Here is a 21,201-nt window from a genome sequence, read left to right as displayed (position 1 = left end):
GCCTTTTTTAAAACCCTGTGCTCCTTTCTGCCTTTCAAGAGTAGACCAAGACACCTTATAAGAGCAGGTGAGCTGCTCTCCTGCACATCTCCAGACAGAGCCAAAGCATTATGTTCAGATCTCACTGTCACACATGCTGTGGGGATATGTAGGCTGGGGAGTCCAACTCGACACCCCCCATACCACTTCCAGGGCACCATCATGCCAACCGCTCCCACTCAAGTTAGGCAGTCTCTGGGACTGCAGGATGGTCTTCCTTTGAAACTAACAGAGATCCAGTCAGCAACAATCTTCAAATGACCAGCTGAGAAAAGGGCAGGAAAGATTTTATTCTACTTACCACAAAGGGCAGATTTCAAATGCAGCCGATGAGCAGAATGAAAGGATGTTTTATTTATTTATTTCTTACAAGCCCTATAGTTTGTCTTTCTGGCACAGTTTCAGCTCCAGACACCTTAACTTCAAAGGCTTTGCATCCTGTGACTTAGGCTGAAGTGAAAAGCTGGCAGCTCAAATTAAGACCCTGCAAATCTTAGCCTGATGGAAAGCTTTAAGGGCCTCTAGTGCTTTTTGTAGGCAACACTGAGATTATTCCTACATGGAGGAGGTGGGGGAACTGGTTTCTTTCCTCTTTCCAGGAAGGTGTGGCTAGGTTTGCAAAGCTCTTTGAGAAAAGCTGACATCCCACTTGTGCACCCTTCAATCTCTACCTGGCTGGCCATCCATGCATATGCACATGCACAGAGTAAAAAGGGGGTCTGCGTCCCTGCTGGGCTGCAGGACGTAGCCTTGCAGCATCCAGGCTGGCAGGAAGGTTAAATACAGGGACATGGGTGGGGAAGAGCATGGGGTGACTGGAGCCGCAGCAATGGGGCCAGGTTGGTCTTTCATCTCATGGAAAGGCCTCGCTCCCTGTTGCTTTTGGCTGTGTCTATCCCCTTCTTTTGAAGCTGTGTTCTGCTTTCTCCTTTGAATCCACTGACATCCCCTCCACCTCATGGCCCCCTCCAAGCTGGTGTGACTTCAGCTTTGTCATTTGCCTGTGTTGGACAGAGCTGAAGAGAGTCAATCAGTGGGTTCTTTTGCAGGTTTCTTGTCTCCCCAAGTTTCCTCCTTTTTTTGTCCTTTGATTTCTCCATGTCATCCATCAGAAAGTGCAGTGTTACAGCTGCACCTCCACTGTAGGTCTCCTCCACAGGTTACCACTCTTTTTCATCTTCACTTTGTTGCTTGGTCACTTCAGCCACCAGTGCAAATGTTGGCTACCATTTTTGCACTAGGGCCCCTATCCCGTCTTCACTAGCCCAGCCCTCCTCTCCATATTGATATCCTGGTCATGACACACTGCTGTGGCTGACCTCCTGCTCTGGGCAGTGCGAGACCCTTATCTCCATCACCCCTTGTTACCTGCCCAGGCACACACACTCCTGCTTTTCCTGGAGCTGCAGGGCAATCCCTTACTCACTGTGGTACTGCTGGCCCGTTGCCCTGCAGTGCGACCTCGAAGTTCTCCTTCATCACTCAGAGCTTTATATGCTGGCATTACTGCCCCTCATGGTGATTAACAGCTTTTCATTGTCCTCTCCTGAGCTGTATCCAACATTTATCTTCTGTTCTGTGTTAGATTTGGGTTGTAATCTTATTAAAGCAAGGACCATCTTATTTTTTTTTCTGTGTGGAACACAAGGGAGTTGGTCCAAGGATAGAACTCTTAAGTGCTATGTCAATAAAAATGATTACCCTTCTTTGCATAAAGTTATGAGTATGTCCATCTGCTCATTTGCTCCATATTTACATGCTGAATGCAGCCTCAGTGAATACAGATAATTAGACCGTGCACTGACCAGCCCTCCGTAGTTTTAGACTACCCAAATGCTCTTGGTGTTTAAAGACCACATCAACTCAGAATGAAGGCTGTTTTGAGATTGATTGCTGATGCTGCACAATGTTTCTGTAACTTGAGTATTCATTAACAAAATCTCTTTGAGCTTCTGAACCTTCCTTTTTACCTGAGACCTCAACTGGATTGGCTCATGGTTATGGTCTACCAATGTTGAAAGAGTTTATTACGCAGCAGCTGTCTTTTACAACTTGTAGCTCTGACCAGATAAAGTCTAGTTATGAGATTTCCAGGTTAAAATCTCATTAAAAATCAAGGGCATTCTATGCACATGCTGGATCTTCCCATCTTTCCTTTCTTTGTGTTTGTTCCTTTCCTTTTCCATTCCCTGAGCATGCAGAAACCAGCCTTATGGCCCACGGTGTGTTGCTTTCACTAATTTTGCACTAAGTGTCAGATACCACCAAGTTTATCAAACATGAGAACAGTAATTTTTACAAGAGTGAAAAAATAACTTTGGTACATGAGTGGAGGCAGTTTCACAAGAGATTCTTCCTTCCTTTTTACTTTTATAGCTCTTTGAAAGCAAGAGTAGTTGGTTTATAAAATGTTCCATTGAAATCTTTGACTGCTGCCTCAGGTCAAAATCCTCTGGCATGTAGCATCCTTAATAGAGCTGTTGGAATTTTCATGTGTTTCTAGGCAGAAAATACATGATTTAGGACTGGACTTTACTGATGCTGAATATCACAAGCCACACTGCCCCTGTGAACTAATGCATCCTTCTTTTATTTTCTTCCCCTCCAGAAGAGCTTCATGGGGTTCTCAAGTGTATGTACATTTCCTCTTGTGGCTAACCTGTGTGAGAAGATTAAACAGTATGTATAAAGTTTTCAGCCCTTAACCAGAAACAGAATATGATACATTTGTTTCTTTCAAAAATCATCCTCAGTTAACAAATCTTCCCGTGCTTCTGTTGATTTCCTTCATAAAACCACTGTGCAGGTAGCATAGAGGGAGGTTGCACAGACTTCAGGTAAGATTCCTCAGACAGATGTTTCAATACTTAAAATATTTGCATAATTTTAGCAGGTCCCAGAAGTCAATTATGTGACATACTCAAAGATATGACAATTCCAAGAGGGAGTAGATTTTCTCCTGATATTTCCTGAGCCCAGGATACTTCTCTGTTTCATTTGTTCACACAGTTGGGGTGCCCACAGCTCAGGTGCAGGAAGGACACCAACACCTATGTAACTCTGTGAGGAACATGAATTAAGTGGTAGTTGCAAAGTGCAGGAGAATCTCAAGGTACAAAGAAAGCTGAGTGGACGGTGGGCAGGAAAAACAACTTATGCCAGTGCTGACTTTGAGTCAGTTTCTGAGAAAGGCTGAGGACATCAGCTGGGTTATTACTCCTGGAGCATATTTGACAACATGCTCCCATGAGTTGGAGTAGGAGTCAAGAAAATCTAAGAATAAATCAGTATTATCAGTAGAATATTTTTACTAATTTGACTGCCAAGACCAACTCTATCACCAATTTCTGCTCATTTGACTGAAACTGCAAATATCAGGAGTTTATTTGGAATGGATTGATTAACATGAAACACCTTGTAACTGCCTTTGAAATGCTAGTCGGGACAAATAATCTGAGTTTGATCCTGGTGAATTCGGATAGTATAAGCAGGAATCAAATTGCATATAATATGTTGCATTGAATGTGTTCAACTCTTCTGACCTCTTTCTCTCATGCACTCTCTCGCTTTCCTTGGTTTTTTCTTTCTGTAGCTACAAAAAAACACATTTGGCAGCTGGACTTTTGGACTTTTTCATCTGGTCTGGATCTGTACCACTTCCTTGTAACTAAACCTTACTGCAGAGAAGAAGTAGCCCAAACCAGCATGTGGAAATTATTGATTACAGACAGAATAAGGGTTAAAAGCCCCATCAAAAGTGCATGTCACCTGTCATCTCGGTATTTTTTCTTACCCTGATTCTCATGCAGTCTGAAGAATCCACTTTCATTGCACCTGTTTGCTCTCTGAGCCAGGTTCAACATTTCTAATGAGTTTAAGAAGTTGGAAAGAAAACTTTCCAAGGAAAGAATGATGAGCATATTGTCACCTGCTGGGCCAAATATGAAAGGCTGCTCAATGTAGGTGAGCCAAGCTGTGTCCCATAGCCAGAGAGAGGTGGCACACTTGGGCAGCACCATGTGAAAACTAGGACGTGTCCAAGTTTAAAAGGAAGGGGCACAGAGCTGACAACATCATTTGAACACTCAGTTCAGGCACTGCTAACACCTAGAGGGTTGCTGAAGACAAAAATCACAATGAAAAACGGAAAAAAATAAGGTGTCATTTTCAAAGGTTAATGTAATTAAGCATTGTGGGGCACTGCTGAGGGGTCAGGTCTCCATTGCTCAGATCAAGGTAAAATACTTTTCTCGAATGTGTTTCAGCATGGCCAGAAGTTTGTGGGACTAAATACAGAAATTGCAAGATGACACCCTGATCCTCAGTTAAAGCATAAAGCCACCTATGAATTCAGTGTGTATGGTCCTATTAAATTCACTTTTACTCCATAAAATCAGCTACTTTTGTGTAAACTCCAAGTCTTCTAGACTGAACACAACAGGAGAGAGATGGTCTAAAGACTTGAGGGATGAGTATGAGAAAGGGTGTATGCCATTTGTTTTTAATGAAAGGAAGAGGTTAGTCTCCATCAGCATAAGGTCCCATTCTGCAGCTCTTTCCCAGGCAGAAGGACTTATGCCAGGCTATGTCTAGCATTTGCTTCCAAAAATGATAATTACTTTACATATTTGATGTCCTAGTTTGGTTTAGAGACTGAAGGTTTGACATTGCAGCCATAAACGAGTCCATCAGCCTCACCTCCCGAGCTCAGTCAGCAGATATTGAAAGAAATCAGAATGTCCTCATTTGGACAGAATCACTTTGTTGAAGTACAAGCCTGGAGATAAAACTGAATATGGAGCTGCAAACAACATGCTAGCTATTATCTGTTCTGTACTCTTTACTGTGTTTTTTCTTTCTGTTTTTTGTTTTTTTTTTTTCAAATAGGTTCCCTTCCACATGCTAACACTGCATTTGTTGCTTTTGTTTTTTACAGTGTCATAAGAAATAAACTGCCTTTTGAAGATTTCGATGGGGATAAATTTAGCACTTTCCCAGTAAGCAAAGCCTTTCCTCTGGTACAGTAATCCCTTGGTAATAACAATGTCTCCAGTATTGCCCCTACTTTCTACAAAGCCTTATTCATTTATGTGAAAATAGGTATAGGAGTGAAGTGAATGGAGGGGTTTTTGTTATAAAAAGTGTTTTCTTCTGGTTGAAAAAACAATCACCCATTTATGCCACCTGGGAGATACACACATAAAGCTGTGCTCCTTGCAGAAGCAAATTGCTCTGCTGCTGAGTGGTCTGTTTACTGAATTAATAAGAGGTGAAATAAAGTTATATTAAAAAAAAATTAAATTGCCATCTTGTTTTATTTCTGCACCAAGTGTGCAAAGTGTCATTTATTAAAGCCTAGCAAAGGGACTCTGGAATACAACCCATTTACTGAGTTTTATTCCTATACCTTGAGTTAGATTCTCATTTTAGATATTTTAAATTAAAAGTGCGAGAGTAACAATGAATGTCTGATCTATGTGCTTCTCCTGTTTTTCAGACATTGAGGGGCTATCACTGGCGAGGCAGAGACTGCGATGACAAAAATGCCACTGTGTACCCTGGCAGACGGTAAAGTTTTTAATTATTTTAAAAGTTTCCTGGTAATTGTGGCTCCTTGAAGAACGAGCTCCTTCCTGGATTTTGGCCATACCCTTAAGAGAGCATGACGCTGCTTGTTGCTTGATGTCACTGTGATGGAGATGAGAGGGAATGACCGAGACCAGGGATGGGGCACATTAGCATGAGGGGTGGTCCACAGGTTTCTTTCCTTTCTCTGAAGCATCTGCAGCCAAAATGGGTCAGACAGACCAAAGGTGGGGAAGGAAACCAAGCTGCTGAGGCTTACAAGCCTTATGACACTTTAGGTAATGTGGGCTGTGCCTACTTCAGGGAGCAGCAGGGCAGGAGAGTAAAACAGTGGTGCTCATGGCTGGCTGCTGAGCTCCAGCATCCCATCCTCATGTTATGACAGTGGATAGTAGAGCTAAATATGTGTCCTTCCAAGTGAACATCTTCTGGCTGAATACCTCCCAGCTGCCTGAGCATGGACTTCCATGCACACCTGAAATGGAAAACAAGGTCCCCTGTTCTTGCTATTTTAGCCTGTGCTCAAAATACTCATTCAAAAATAGAGCTCTCCTCTACATTGGGTCTGTTAGGAAGCTGTTGACCAGGACTGTTTATAAAGCCTGGGCATTAACTGGCTTGTGACTAGATAAGCGGAGTTTAAGGGTGTGGGATTGGAAGAATTATATACCATTGGCCTGGGCAGCACACCTGCACCAGCAGAAATAGGCTTACGGAACCCATGAGTAATGCCAGACTGAATAGATGGAGTTTCCCTGTAAAAGGGATCTGAGCTAATTAAACTGTGTTATGGGCCAGAGCAAATCCTCATTACCCTGCACTGAATTTGGAATGATGGTCTTGGTGGATTTCAGTGAACACTTAAAAGCAAAGAAAAGGGCAGGAAAAAGGGGTCCGTCTTCTGCAAAAATTATCTCCACTTTGCCTAAGTGAATACGCAGACTAAAAGGATAAGTTTCATTCAGCAACTTCCAGTATTAACTTTAAATTAGTACTGGATTTTGCTAGGAAAAAATACCCTTCTGTGTAGAAAGGAATTTCTAATTAATTTATATTTTTAGTGAAAAATGAAAGAGAGGATCTCCTTTCCTCAAAACCTCCTTTTGCTTTATTTTCTGTAACACTATATATCCTTTTGTAACTCTTTTTCAGTCCTGATAACTGGGATGTGAAAAGTGACTCTAACTGCAATGGCATATGGGTAAGTAAATGAAGTTATATCTTGTACTTCCTTCTTGATGGCTTCTTCTCTTTTTTCCTCCTTTTAAATTATTCTGCAAATGTTTCTTCTTTTATTTATCCTGGTTTATTAACTGATTTAGATTGTGCCTCTTTATTTACTACCTTTGATATTCCAAGTAATAGAACTGTATTTATCAAAAACTAAGGAAGCACAGGGGAAGTGGTTATGAGCGAAGTTTGTTTATTAATGTTTATGATTATTTAAATGATAGCTGTTATAATTAAGTTAAATATGCATATACTTATTAAAATAATGTAATGGAAAGCATCATTATCATGATACAGTGCTACCTGCTGGCAAACATTCAAGAAGAACTTAGTTCTCAGCCTCTGTTTCTCACTGCCATTTTTCGGGGACTAGGTAGATTCTGTCATCTGTCCCTTCTCTCTTCCAACAGGGTGTGGATCCGAAAGACGGAATTCCCTACGAAGAGAAATTCTGCGAAGGTAAATCTTTACAGTCGTTACAAGAAACCATGTGTCTTTTGCATTAGTTTCATAAATATTTTAATATTTTCACAGTCATTGCCAATGTAGGGGAAAGACAACGGGTTTTACAATTGCAAGAGAAAGGCAAAATGGCAAAATCTTTTTCTATTTTTTTTTTCTTTTATTATCTTGAGGATGGGCAAAGATCAAATGTGAAAAGCAGAGGCTGCTGGTAATTTCCTGTTAAAAGCCAGCTCAGTTATTAAGTTGAAATACACAGACGAGGGACAGCATCAAACAGAGATGTCACCCCTGCATCTTCTGCGGTGCCTGAAGCCTAACCAGAGGGTCCAGGAGAGCAGTTTAGTTGCTCTGTGTGTCCTGTTTGACCCATTGCCATAAACACTGACAATTGTGCCAGCAGTGATGCTGATGCTTTTCCAGAGAAGGCCTTAGAGAGGTGAAGTGATGCTGTCAGCCAGTCTCGCTGACAGCAATATGGGTGCCTGTACATACATGTATGCGCAAATAACACTCCTACTAAATGGCCGTGGCTACAGCTGCTGGTCATCTTGCTTTACATTTAAATCAGCATCCTGGGGGTGAACTGTTGCCTGGCAAGACTGTTCAACATTTTTAGATGAAAGGCAATCTACAAGTGCTAAGTAACATTAACTATAAACCAGCCAGATTGATCCAGCAGAAATACTCATATGAAGAGCACATCCACCACCTGGTTCTGTTATTACAATAAGAAGCTTTAAGCAATTTCCTGAGTAGTCTGATTTCTCTATATGTTTGAGTACTTTATAGTGCTTATTCTATGGGTAGTAAAGATAAATGTTAGCCACGTATCGTTGAATGCAATCAGGATTTTTTCTGATTAGCAAGACCTCTCCCTGTTTTTCATGCCCAGTCCCCAGTGGTTTCTCTAGGGTTGCTGGCACACGTGTGTCAATCAGCTTTTGCTGCAGATGGAGCAAAAATCCCATTGCAGGGTCTGAACACTTCAGCCAGGTGGAGGGTGTTGTAGCCTTCATCAGCTGCCGTTGCTATAAGGGTTGTTTTCCATCCTCTGTTTCCGTTTGCTCTTTCTGCACGTGTGACTAATAAAATGCATTAATTAGGTGCAGACTCGCAAGGGGTCGTGCTGTTGGGCGACTCAGCCGGTGCTCACTTCCACATCCCTCCCGAGTGGATGACCGTCACGCAAATGTCAGCGGTGAGGAATCGTGCTCCGGTTGCCAAAACCTCTCTGTCGCGGGTTGCTGTTTGCTTTCTCCCCATGCGCCACAGGTTGCCAAGGGGGAACAAGTGCAAAATGTCTCATTGCACTGGAATTTGTAGTCATGGTCTCACATGAGTCAGTGCCCTACCATGGCTGCTCTTCTGCTGATAAAAAAAGCACATCCCTGTGCTACCGCCACTCCCCCAACATCTGTGCAATTGGGTCAGGGAAGAGTTTGGCTTCAGTGGTACGATGCTGTGCCAGAGACACAAACCAGGACATCTGGCCTTCCATGCGCATGCCTGCAGCTCAAGGCAACCCGTGCTGACTGTGGGATCAGTCCTGCCATTAGCGGGCTTATTGGTATGGCTCCTTGCTGTGACAGTGCTGCAGAAGTGACACTGCTGACAGTCTGGGAACTTCTGTTTTAGGCATTTGACTTTGAAATGACACATCCTGGATTGTTTTCCCTCATCTGTGGCATATGTGAAATAGGTCTAGTAGCTCCAGTGTTGAGGCTTTGAGGCTCCTTCCACAGATACATCTGCAGGTGTTTAGGAGTCATCCAAAGGTTTATAATGGACTTGTCCAAAAGGGAAAAGTTTCAGTACTGACCATAAAATATCACCAGCACATTGATGTCAGTCTCTGGGCAGTATCCCAGCATTTCCCATTTTCAAACAACAACAAAATGCGCCTGACTGTGAATTATGCTGAGCCTCAGCTGTTGCAGTTCACTGGCATGGAATGAAGTAATTGAGAAGAACAGATCATTCTAGCAAAGTGCAATTGGGAAGTGGAGATAAGCACACAGTTACGCTCCTGTCCTTCACTGTTGTTTCCTATCCTGAGCTGGTATCACTCCCTAGCCAGGGAGGACTATGTGTTGTCCTTCTCTGCACAAGGATCTGCTGTACAGGGCTGAGTGGATCGTCATTGCCCACTTTCCCTGGTGAAAACCTGCTACTCCTCCACTGATTTCTGTGGAAGAAAGATGTCGACGTTTTCTGGAGAACAGTACTTATTCCAAAATACAAGTAGTTACAGTGCTGTTGGAGGTCTGAGAGTTTTCATGCATTTTCCCACTTTTGCTCCTAGATCTCAACTGATTTGAAAGTTGCAGATTAGCAGTTGTTTTCATTTGTTAAACGTTTATGAGCAACGATTAGATGAATGACACTGATGACAGAGCTGATGATGAGTGTAATAAATTAGCACTAATGATAATTGAGATTATCTTGTCTAATAAAGATGGTAATAATACTGATGGTGATGATGATTCTGGCAGTAACGATGGTAGCAGAGCCGTGTAGGCAATAATAGTTTTAGACTATATCAGCATTTTGTTATCACTGCCGTGAAGGGTTAGAAAGTGTTTCTCTTGCTTGAATCTTGCTGGTCCACTACCTGGATGGGTTGAAGGCTGGTAGTGGCACACAGAGGCAGAAACTTCAAGGTAAGGAGACGCAGTGCGGATTATAAAGTGAGTTTTGATGACAATTTGTTACTCTCTGATGGATGCAGAGCAACTTGCATGGGAAGGGAACTGGTACTCTCTGTAAGGCCCAACAAATAGATACTCTCAGTGCCCAACTCCATCTGGCCAGCATGTGAGGAAGATCAAGAACTGATTGGAAAGGGAGAAATGGGTTGCTTTCCTTTGCAGAAAAGGTGACTCCAGGTTAGAGTTAGTGGCCTATACTGGGGCAAGGAAGTTACAGCTACCTTGATTTTGAAGTTTTTGACCAACCTGGTACTGCTGAGTCCCAAGGTCTACCCTACAGAGATCTAGCTGAGGTGCAGCAACACAGAGAAAATTATGTTGGAACCATCGCTGAGGACACCTGCCTGCCTGTTCTTGCAAAGGCAGCCAGGAACATGGCTCTGTCCTTAACTTGCCATCGCTCCAGTAAATCCAATGCAATTACAGGAAGACAATTATACAGCTGTAACAAGGGGATGAGTCAACTTTATTTTGGCTTTCTGCTTGTCGGTAGGTTTTGGGTTTGCCAGGCTTTTCTTCTTTTAAAAGGTTCAGCAAGAATTGAGCTGAATGTTCATTCCTTTGACCTGAAAATTCAGACACTAAAAATGAAGTGTAATGCAGTGGACATGCACTTGATGATGTTTATCAAAGCAGAAGAAATACTGGGGTGTGGTTTTTTTTGAGGTGACAGTTTTCACGGAAAGCTAATGTTGAAAATACTGGTGTGTCTAGTGATGGATATTACGCTCCTGCTGCTCTGTCCATCTGCTTGCAATTGACTTCCAAATAGCTACTAAATGCAGCATTTTTCTGTTATATGTCTGGGATAGAAGCTTACTTTTAAATTTCATTTTAGAGACTATTTTATCTGGAGATAAAAGCACTGTATTTATAAATGTGCTGGAAATTATACCCTTTCTAGGAAGATGCATTTTAAAACTCTTGGATCTCTATTTCATGCTGAATAAAGAGAAAAATAAATCCCATGTCTATCTATAATCCTGTAAACATCAACTTGTGCACAAGCTAAAGAGGTTCTCAGTTTTCATTAAAGTAACTGTTTTATACTGTATATTTCCTGTTAAAAGAACCCAATATTTCTTAAAAGGCAGATTCAGGCTATTCCGAACACTTATCCCACTGACTTCTTTTTTTGCACCACTAGAAAAAACAGGAGTTTCACCTGTGATAATCTTATTAAAAACATTTGCTAGCTTCCCTCTAAACCCGGTGAATTGCAGGCAAGTTTATTCCAGGTAGTATTGTGATGACTAAGATGCTACGTTTTGGGGGAAATAATAAATTTGCTAATTTCAAACCTATGTCCCATGCAGCTTTACAGAGTAGAAATGCCATGCATACTTTTTAAAAAGACAGGCTGTGCTTTCCTCAAGAGCTCTAAGGCTTGCTTATTTGTATACTTAGAATAAGAAAGTCATCTGCTATACTTAATGCCATCATGAGGATTTGAATATCATTAAAGTCAGTATGAAAACAAATATTGAATTCCCCTTCAAATTAAGGGACACTTCAGTGTTTCCAGTATTTTGACAAGTGCAATTTCTAAAGACCAGCATCACTGTTATGTTTCCAATGCCATTTTGTGTCCTGATTTTGAAAATCTCCTGCCACAACAGCCCCAAACCTTGTTCCATTTAAGCTAACTTGGTCCAAAGCATCTCGGGGTGTGTGTGTATTTAGCATCAGCCATGGCTTTGGTTACTTGCTGCAAGAGAATCAGGAGGATTCAGAGAGATGTATTTTGAGGTAGGACACATTTAGGAGGTGAGGACATTCCTTTGAAATGAGACCCATCTAGAGCATTTGAGGCTAAAACATGGCATTTGAAGCTAGGTTGGAATAATTTTCTAATCATTCTCTGCTAAAATCTGGCAGATAGGCTGAAGCATGATTTCTCAGCCAGAATAATCTAGGGAATGGTATTTAAACAAGGCTGTGCTCAGAAGAGTTTTAAACTAAAAGTCAACATAGAGTGTCCCTCTAGAGTGGGACAGATTTGCATCTGAGATTAAGCAAAACGCAGTCTGTTAGACCATGCTTTCCAAACTACATCACTGCAGAGTTCAAGGTCTAGAAATTTCCAATAACTACTCATCTTCAACCTTCAGTCCTGAAATATTTTCAAAAGTATGGCTTTAAGTGCTTTGCTGGAACAGTGTCAATGCTAAACGTATATAAAGTTTTCAAATGCAACTGTAATTCTGGGCTCAAATGTTCCTTTCCAAATCAATTTGCAAGTCAATTAGGTTCTATCTAATTCATATTTAAGCTAAGTTTTCAGGGGAAAAAAAATGCAGTTAAAAATTATTGAGACTTGTCCAATGAAAATATTGTTTTAGAGTGCCAGTGGGAAATAATGAGAGAATTGGTCATGGAACTATTTGTTTTAAAAATATTTAAACATTTTTGGGCTCTTTTTATACTCTTACATGCTGTGACTTATGAGAGATCATATCTATAATTTGTTCTATGTTAAGTGACAGTTTCAATATTTCTTTCACCTTTAATGCAAAGCTACAAGGAGGCAAATATTGCAAATGGCTAAGCCATTCTGTACCCCTCCACTTCTGCTCACAGTTATGCCCTTAGAATAAATGCCTCTTTGCATGCAAAACTATCATGAAGAAGGCAAATTTGGAAGGACACAAAAGTGTATTTTTTATATATACATATATATATATGAGAGAGAACCAACTGAAAGATAATTAAACGAGGCCCATTTTCACCCTGGTAACTAATGCAAATCTACTGTAAGTAGGTCAAATATGCTGTTATATGCTTTAAACTGGCATCTGCTCTGCATTAGGCTGCTTAGGGCTCGGCTTCAGGATTTCTCCCACCCCACACAACCCCCCTTTTCTCGCCTCTCCTTGCCTTTCCCTGCATCTCCCCCATCCTCTTACAGACAAAACCTATAGTCATATACTGAAGCAGAGCTCCCATTCACCTAAACAATAATTTTGTGGGAGTGAGGATTTGGTGGGGACCACAAGCATTAGCTCTTCTGTGGCTCCTCAGTTACCTCTGACCCTCCTGGAGAAAGAATTACTCACCTGCTTGTTGTTTATAGCAGTGAGTGTTTAAGGTAACCCCACAATTGCAGCAAAAGAAAATTAAGCTAATAAATTACATGGATTAAACTAGCCTGTAAGTTCTCTGATTTTATGTTTTGACCTTCTTTTGGTTATTACCTTTTTCATCAACAGTTTTTCAGTATGAGCACACTGGATTTATGCATTTGTCTTTGCGAGTGTACCCCAGACTAAAAGAAGCTGAAAATTTACTCCATGTTCTCGTCCTTCTGAGGTGGCGCAATTTCTTGAGGCCATTTTTCTTGCCTTTCATGATTTTTGACACATTCGCAAATCAAAGTGGAAACGAACAGGGCACTGTGTTTTGAATGTGCAACATGGCTTGCATCTGCATAGAGACAGTCACTTAAAAAAAAAATCATTAAGGACTAATATTAGCAAGAAACATAGAAGGGTAAAGGTTGCATCTGTTTGCACGGAAAGGTTATATCAGAGCATGCATTTTTCCTCCCTGGTCCCTTCCATGCTTAGGGGCCTTTCTGATTCTGTTTCTCTAGTGACAACCCAGAAATTTGCAGTGAGGACCAGGCAGAGGTTTTTAGGGGGTCAGATGCCTGCAGTTCATCCTGCAAGAGAGCTTTGAGTGAATTTGGTGTTGTCCCTCTGCTATATATGCATCTCCCCTCGTGCCCAAGGAGACCCACCTTTGGACAGGACAGATGCTGCAGCAAACATCTGCCACCTTGGTGGTCTGCACCTGCAGTACGTGCTCCACCTCAGGAGGAGTTTTGGGCTCTTCCAGAATTAAACAGTGCCAGGAGATGCAGTTCGGATTTCTCTTCTGCTTTTACTTCCTCTGTCTCTTGATATGCACATTTTAAAATAGTCAGTTTTTTAAGTATATGCATAAATAATTACTGCTACAGCTATAGTTACAGTCGCTTCTGCCCAGCTAATGCTCCAGCTAAGAAGTGCTCAAGTTTGCTAAAAGGATTGTTTTGTCTGTGAGGGTGAAACTGTGTTGATTTTAAAATTTCTCCTTTCAGAAATCGTTTTCTAACCTCCCAATGGCTTTCACTGATGAGTTTGACTGGCCCCAGTTCTCAGAGATCACTGGATTTCTAAACTCCACCATCGGGTAAGACAACAGGCGGGGTGGCCAAGTTGTAGAAAGTCTGAAGGTCCCTCAAAGCACAGCAAAACAAAAAAAGTGCTTGAAAGATAAAAATGCTAGTCAGCTCTGCTTCTGCTCTTTTTAAAACCAAAATCAACGTGGGATCTAGGGATTTAAAGAAATCTTTTAAATATATGGACAATGCACAATACTCTAGCCCAGTCAGTCTTCTTGAAATTCAGGGTAGTTTTTAGAGCTGGTCAAACTGTAATTTAGAAGGAGAAAAAACTGAATAAATAAAAACCAATCTTGCTTTTCTCCAAAGTTCTGGAGCACATGAAAGGGAAGCATTGCTGAAATTAACAAAAAAATCAGTATTTTCTTCTTTTTTTTCCTACTGTTTCTTTTTTTTTGCTGCTGAAACAATGGAATATATGGTAATCCCATGTTATTTCATGGTCTTCCCCTTTTTTGGGGCAATCTTGCTTCTCCTTTTCTTTTTTTTTTTTTTTTCACATTTAGAGGGAAGTAGCAAAAGATGAATTTGGAAGTGCCTGTGACCTAATTTGCTGTGTTACATTGCTCATGTGGATGGAGAAGCATGCAGGGGTAGATGGAAGAAAATAAGTCTCTGCCAAAAGGGAAGAAAAATAAGTCCAAAGACAAATAAAGCACCTTGAAATGCCTGTAGTCTTAATTGTGAAGTTAAAAAAAATATTAATAATTTTGTTAATCATCTTTCTGGCCAGCATTAAGAGGCCCTTGACCCCTGCCAGATTGGACGGATACAATCATCAACAGTGCCTGTTTGGCCTGAATTTCAGATAATTTTTATTTTATATGTCTAAGATAGGTCACAAATAAAGTGAAATGCCAAATCAAGCATGAGTCAAGCCTAAAGAGGCTCTCTACCAACAGAATTTGAAAGTTGGCAGAATATATTCTTTTCCAGGAAAAAAATCTGTTGCACCATACACTTGTACTTTTTGCTTCCTTTTTTCTCCCTGTGCAAAAACCAGGCTCCTAGTCTCAGCTGCAGTCACACAGTCTATGCTTTAAGGAGGTACACTATTTGACAAGCCAGCAGAGAATATCTATGCAGCATCCTTTTTTGGAGTCAGTAGCAAAACTGACCTTTAAAAAGCTATTACGATGTCCAGCTACTCAATACACAGTATTTAACTGAAGTTCACAAGTGATCAGAGCTTGGTATTGACCCTGAAGTTGTCAGTGATGGGCCTTGGTTCAATGTTTAGTTTTAATCTCTTTTCTAATCTTTTAATATTTGCCACATCTGGAAAAAAAGAAATAAATAAACGGACTGTTTGGGACTTCAAGGCATTTTTAAGAGAAGAATCTCAAAATCCCACATCTCAATGACAAAGTGTAGTGCAGACACAGACTGCTCTGGCAATGTGCAGTGGGAGGCTCTCATTTACTCCAAGACTGCAGAAGCAGAGACACAAATTGATGTGTTCCATGCCCATCTTTCCCACTCCTTGATGGATGAACGAGGACACTACTTTTTAACTAATATCCTCTGACCCAGAACATCTATTTGCTTCTCCTCATCCGCCCACCTGCTATGCTGAACACCAAAGAGCTTGACCATTTCTTGTGTAGCGCATTGCATGGTGACCGGTTGATGTTCTCCTGCATTTCTATGTAGGTAGTTAGTTTTTATTGCTGGTTTCAAAACTTGTCATTGTTTTCTGTTTCTCTGCATTCGTCCAATTTTGCTGTTCTTAAGGCATTGTGTTCAAGTTATCTGATTCCTTCTGTGTCTATGTTCAAACAAAAAATCATCAGCCTGAATCAAGATGACCATGTACTCATGGCTGGAAGTGTGGTCTTTTCATCAGCTTCCTTTTGGGCTGTTACCCTTTTCATTTGCATTTTCGTTTTTCTCAACAGTGCAAACTAAAGAAGAGCACTAATTACAATTAAGCATTTTCAGAGCAATCCTTCCAAAATATATGGCTTTGAGAAATGAACGCCTTGCCAATATTTCTTCTCTCTTATTTACTGTTCCATAACAACCAATTGAAAAGTCAATTAGTGAGCAATCAGCAGGATTGTTTTGATAAATGATTTATAACAAAAAGGTTTTTAAACACCTTATCTGAAAGACCAACATAAAAGCACCCTGGATGGAACAATTTCAAAGAAACTCTCAATGAGTTTATAGTTTCTGAGAGGATATCTTGGCTTCCATTTTAGGCCAACCTGTTAAAGGTGAAAAAGATTTATGACCACAAAAAAAAGAGAGATGGTCAAATAGAAGTATACGCATAACTGGGGCACAGAGTTGTTCAGAGATTAAAGCACACGTCATTTTTAATATAATCTGTGTTTTCATCACGAGTTTAGCAGCTTGCATTTTCTCAATTTATTTTAGAGGCTGGACAGACTCTCTGTATCTACGTTTACGCAGGAGAAATCGCTGTAATCACAGAGACTTACAGAACATTTCCCAAAATGGTATGTTAAGTTTTTTCAATTTCTTTTTCTCAGCCTTATTAGTCTGATACTTGATGCTGCATTAATGAACATCTTTCAGAGACAAAGAGAAACCCCCTTCTGATTGTGTGAGTTTCTCATGGGAAAATAGAGAACAGCACTTATTTAACTCAGTGTCTTTTCTTCTAGCTCGGAGTAGGGAGGTGTGTGGCTTGATCACTTCTATCCATGCACAAAGAATTTTCACTGGGCTAAAAACCAGTGTACCCCACTGTAAGTCTGTGGGTTGTTTTTTTTTTATTGGCCATAGCCAAAAGGGGGGATTTAGAGGGATGTCACTAGTAGTGATGGAGCTAAAACTTTGCCCTACATCTTCTCCAGAGGCTGTGGCATGGTCTCTTCTTGCCTGCACCCTCCTGCTCTGCACTCCCATGGGGGATGCTGGGGGGGTCCTATACTGCACCCCACAGCAGCACAGGGGACTCAGAGGGCTGCCACACCAGCCGGCAGAGTGGGCACAAAACAGTTATCAGTCTCATAGCAAGGATGTCCATGAAATCCTGTGACATCCTGTGGAGCTGGAGACCAGCAAACCTCTTGTAAAACTGGAGAGGCCAGTGGTGCAGGCATCTTCATGTGCTCTTAGAAAAGATTTTAAAAGAATAATCAAGGACACACAGGTAAACCAAAACTGGGACAAAATTTAACACTTAAATTTTAATTAATTAATTAATTTCATGAGACTGGCTTAACACCTCTCTATGAAATAACATCTTGACTTGCCAAGGGTATATGAAGCAGACCTAATATATCTCGAATTAGATGTCTTGCATGGTACCTCACAGGAAATGCTTGTGTACAGTGAAGAAAGGAAGATTAATACAAGATATAAGAGGTGGGTGGAGAACCACCTAAGCGGGGAAGAGCAGTGGGTTTGAGCAGAGGACCTGTGTTCCTCATGCTCTCTCCTGAAGGTAATGCTGCTTAAGACTTGCTGTGCTCTCCTGAGAGCAAAGACCAAGGTGCATGCTGGACAGCATCTGTAAATGATGCAAAATTCCATATTAACTATCCTGAATTGGGCCACTTTCTTTCACCGGAATAATTTAGGTGAGCTTGGGGACAGCAGTGACAGAAATTGCAGAAAATACAATTGTACTATACATGCATATCAGAGCTAATGATGAAACTCTTGTCTGTACACTAGTGGCTCATCAGCCAGAGATAGCGGAAGGAGAGAGGCATTGGGATGCAAAGGGGAATTTCAAGGAACAGTTGGTAGTGCAGGATAAAGCTGGAAAGCGACCAAGGCAGTTGCAAAATGCATCATGCACAGTATTTTCTCTAGAGACAGTCCTTCCTTGTATAAGCCACTGATAAGACCTCAGAATTTGGTCCCCTTTGCTTAGGGAGGACAGATTTAGGTGGGAATAGATGCAGAGAAGGGCTTTGGAGAAGATTAGGGCAATGGAGATTTCTGAAGGGATGTTAAGACACCTTGGCAATTGAGCAAAGCAAAAATTAAAAGGGATTACAAGAACATGGATTTAATTAATCATTAATCCTACCTCTATTTGGAGAGGAAATTTTTTTAAAAAGGTCACTATCAAGGAGAGAGAAATTAGAATAGCCCTCAAAATCAAGGAGTGGGGACAAAACAGAAACCCTGAGTTGTTTCAAGACGGAGTTTGATTAAATTTGTCAAAGGGATTTTATGAAGAGATGACAGTAATCTCCCTTAGAAATTAAGGTTTATGATGTTAGCTTTTGTGTGTTGGATTAGGTGATGTCCCCAACAGCAGGTTTAAAAGATACTTGATTATTCTATGATTATCTCATTGTGTTTCTATTGTATTTAATTAATTTTTGTGCTTCAGAAAACTGGCTGTAGAAGCTTGGGAAAATTTATTCTTCTTGGGTAGATAATTTGGCTTTCCATAAGGGTGCTCTTCCTCTACAACAGATGAGTCATGTGGACTGCGAGTGAGGAACTCTGCTGCCCCTAGTGATACTTAGAAACTTATTAAAAGCTCCGGATTTCCTTTGAGATTTAGGATCAGAAAGAGTCTGCCCCAGCCCCCCCACCTTTGACCGACAGAGATCTTACCGGGCAGAAAAGGTTGCAGGGATGGTGACATGAAGCAAGGATCACTTCCAGGCTCAGATGGGCATTTTTGCCTAAAAAATTGGCTTCTGGTGCCAGCACTGATGACATTGGCAATGCCTCTCATTCATCTGTGGCGCACGTGGTGCTCCTGAGGCTCTGGGTCTTCTGCACAAGTGTTTTACAATCTATTTGGTGTCATGGGTTGGGAGCTTCTTTCTCATTTGTAGGTCGCAGGGCACTAGAACTGGTGGCTCCCATTATTGCAGTCCCCTATATGTGCTTTCTGGTGAAAGAGTTTTAAAAAAAAGCCAAAATAGATGGTCAATGGGTGACTAAGTGTCAGTGGTTCTTCTCATTTATATCCAGTTCATCTCAGTACCTGGTACGCTATTACCATGTTCTGCTTTCTTTGCGTTAATGGGGGTTGTACTTTCTGCTCTTCCTTTTTTCCCAATTCCATCACAGACTTTTTTTTTTTTCTTTAAAGTCTCTCACTGTGTTCATCATTCCTTTTTCTCTCCACTTCACATATCTCCTTTCCACTTACCCTACAGACACCTGCAGGATATCTGCAGGATAAAAGGAGGTGAACCTGTGTCAGGGAAAAGGCTCTGAAGAAAATTGAGAAGGGAATTTAAAAAGGGGGAAATTACAAGTGACAGAAAAATCCCAGGATATCTTCCCTCAGTATCTTCTCTTAATCATTGCACAAACACTGCATTGTAAAGGTTTGCTTTTCTTGCCTCATTTAGCATAGTAGTTTCCCTGAATGGGAGAATTTGAATGGCTTCTCTTCATGACAGTAAAGCAAAAATCTGGCTGTCAACCTGACCTTAGCCCCACCTGGAACAACTTAACCTTTCTCTGAAAATTATGATTCACAACCCCACATATGCACAGTGAGAGGATGAGACACTAGAGATACAGTTCTGATGGGGGAGGCATGCAGCCAAAAGCCCAGGGATGGCAAGCCAAGCTGGAGACCAAGAATGGTGGTCATCTCCAGCCCCTCAGCGGAAACACCAGTGCTGTGTCAGAGCTCAGCATGGAGGGACTTTCCCCATTGCCATTCCCAGGACATGCATCTTAAGCCTGGAGGAAGGCTCCCTCAACATCCATGCTAGCAGGATTTCCGCCTTTCTTAAAAGATCCTATTATCTTAAAAAATCCCATTATCCCCCAGAGATGGTGGACCTTTCCCTCCTCTGCAGCCTGCTGAGGGGTAGGGTGTTCAGCCAGGGACAGGGATGGTGCCCCTCAGCTCTCTGTTTATATTACCTATGATCTGTGTATTTATTTGCATCAGAATTGCTGGTGTTCATTTTGGGTGATCAGCTTTGCTCACCGAACACCCCACAAGGCATTTGGTATATGAGGTATAGGTTAATAATCTAAAGCAAATCTGTTCTATGCCACCATTACTGCTTTCAGCTTGTGGCTGCACAACAAGCTGCTCATAGTCCTAACTAATGTTTTCTGTCCAAGTGGCTTCCTGAACAGTTTTCTACAGATAATTTTTACTGGTTCATTGTTTCCAATATGGTTTTGGTGTCTGGCCTTTCAGCAGCTTCACACAGGTTTGTAGGCCATGTGCTCGTTTTGGGTTCTGACTGGATGAGCGGGATCCTCAGGTATGAGGGCCAGGAATGAACGCTCAGGTGTGGAGTCACAAAGTTCTTCTAAATGTTCTCCAGCACGTGTTGAAGATCCCTTGTTTTGATAGGAGTATCCTGATGGTAAAATCAGTTGCTAAAATATTCCAACAAATCATTAGGTAAACATGTCAAAAATGAAGACCCTCAGAATTTCTAAAGAATTACAGAACAATCTTGTGATTGTCATCCATGTTTTGTATTAGGTACTTGGATAATGTATGCTATTTCAAAACACAGGTATTATATATTCCTTTGCCATTTGTAATCTGATCTGTCTCTCTGAGGTTCTTGCCATTGACCAGAAAAATTATGCCTTGTTAGCACATGCTATGGCTCACTGAACCATCAAGCACCAGATATCTCACATTGGCTTCAATAACATTTAAGAAGTAATAACTTTTCTTTTTCCTTCATGTCTTGGAAATTGTAGCCCACCTGGAGTTCATTTGGGGAAACCAGAGGCATTTACCTTTGGAGTGTTACATTTCCAATTGCTTTTACAGCCAAAAGGACCAAAGATTAGAGGGCCATCAGCTGTTCTCAGCCACGCAGCCCTTTTGTTGCTATCTGGACCCAGGCTCTTTCAGTGCACGTTAGTGCTGCTCCTTGTCAGCCACGTAAGGTATGAGAGCAAGAAAATCAAGAAGTGCATCTCAAGTATAGCAAGGTTTATGAAAGCTGGGGTCGCTTGCAAGCAGAAACAAACCCAACCCTGACTCCTCAAACTAAAACTAAAAAACGTCACTGGTCTGAAAATGTTTGGCAAGCAACAGAGAGGGGGGCAGGAAGGGTCCAGGAATAG

General features: G+C 41.3%; 1 protein-coding gene across 1 annotated transcript in view; it reads left to right on the top strand.

Annotated features, from left to right (window-relative positions):
- Window positions 1–21,201, top strand: part of AOAH (acyloxyacyl hydrolase) — an 83,471-nt gene that overhangs the window by 34,559 nt on the left and 27,711 nt on the right. The window contains exons 7-14 of the mRNA XM_065051843.1: window positions 2,648–2,718; window positions 4,976–5,036; window positions 5,537–5,607; window positions 6,778–6,826; window positions 7,266–7,314; window positions 8,424–8,518; window positions 14,110–14,201; window positions 16,576–16,658. Of these exons, the coding sequence (XP_064907915.1) occupies window positions 2,648–2,718; window positions 4,976–5,036; window positions 5,537–5,607; window positions 6,778–6,826; window positions 7,266–7,314; window positions 8,424–8,518; window positions 14,110–14,201; window positions 16,576–16,658 (571 nt within the window). The remainder of the gene's footprint in view (window positions 1–2,647; window positions 2,719–4,975; window positions 5,037–5,536; window positions 5,608–6,777; window positions 6,827–7,265; window positions 7,315–8,423; window positions 8,519–14,109; window positions 14,202–16,575; window positions 16,659–21,201) is intronic.

Source organism: Columba livia, chromosome 2, assembly GCF_036013475.1.
Source record: "Columba livia isolate bColLiv1 breed racing homer chromosome 2, bColLiv1.pat.W.v2, whole genome shotgun sequence".
Classification (NCBI taxonomy): domain Eukaryota; kingdom Metazoa; phylum Chordata; class Aves; order Columbiformes; family Columbidae; genus Columba; species Columba livia.
The sequence above is the reverse complement of the archived record's forward strand: the minus strand, read 5'-3'. Positions and strand labels throughout refer to the sequence as shown.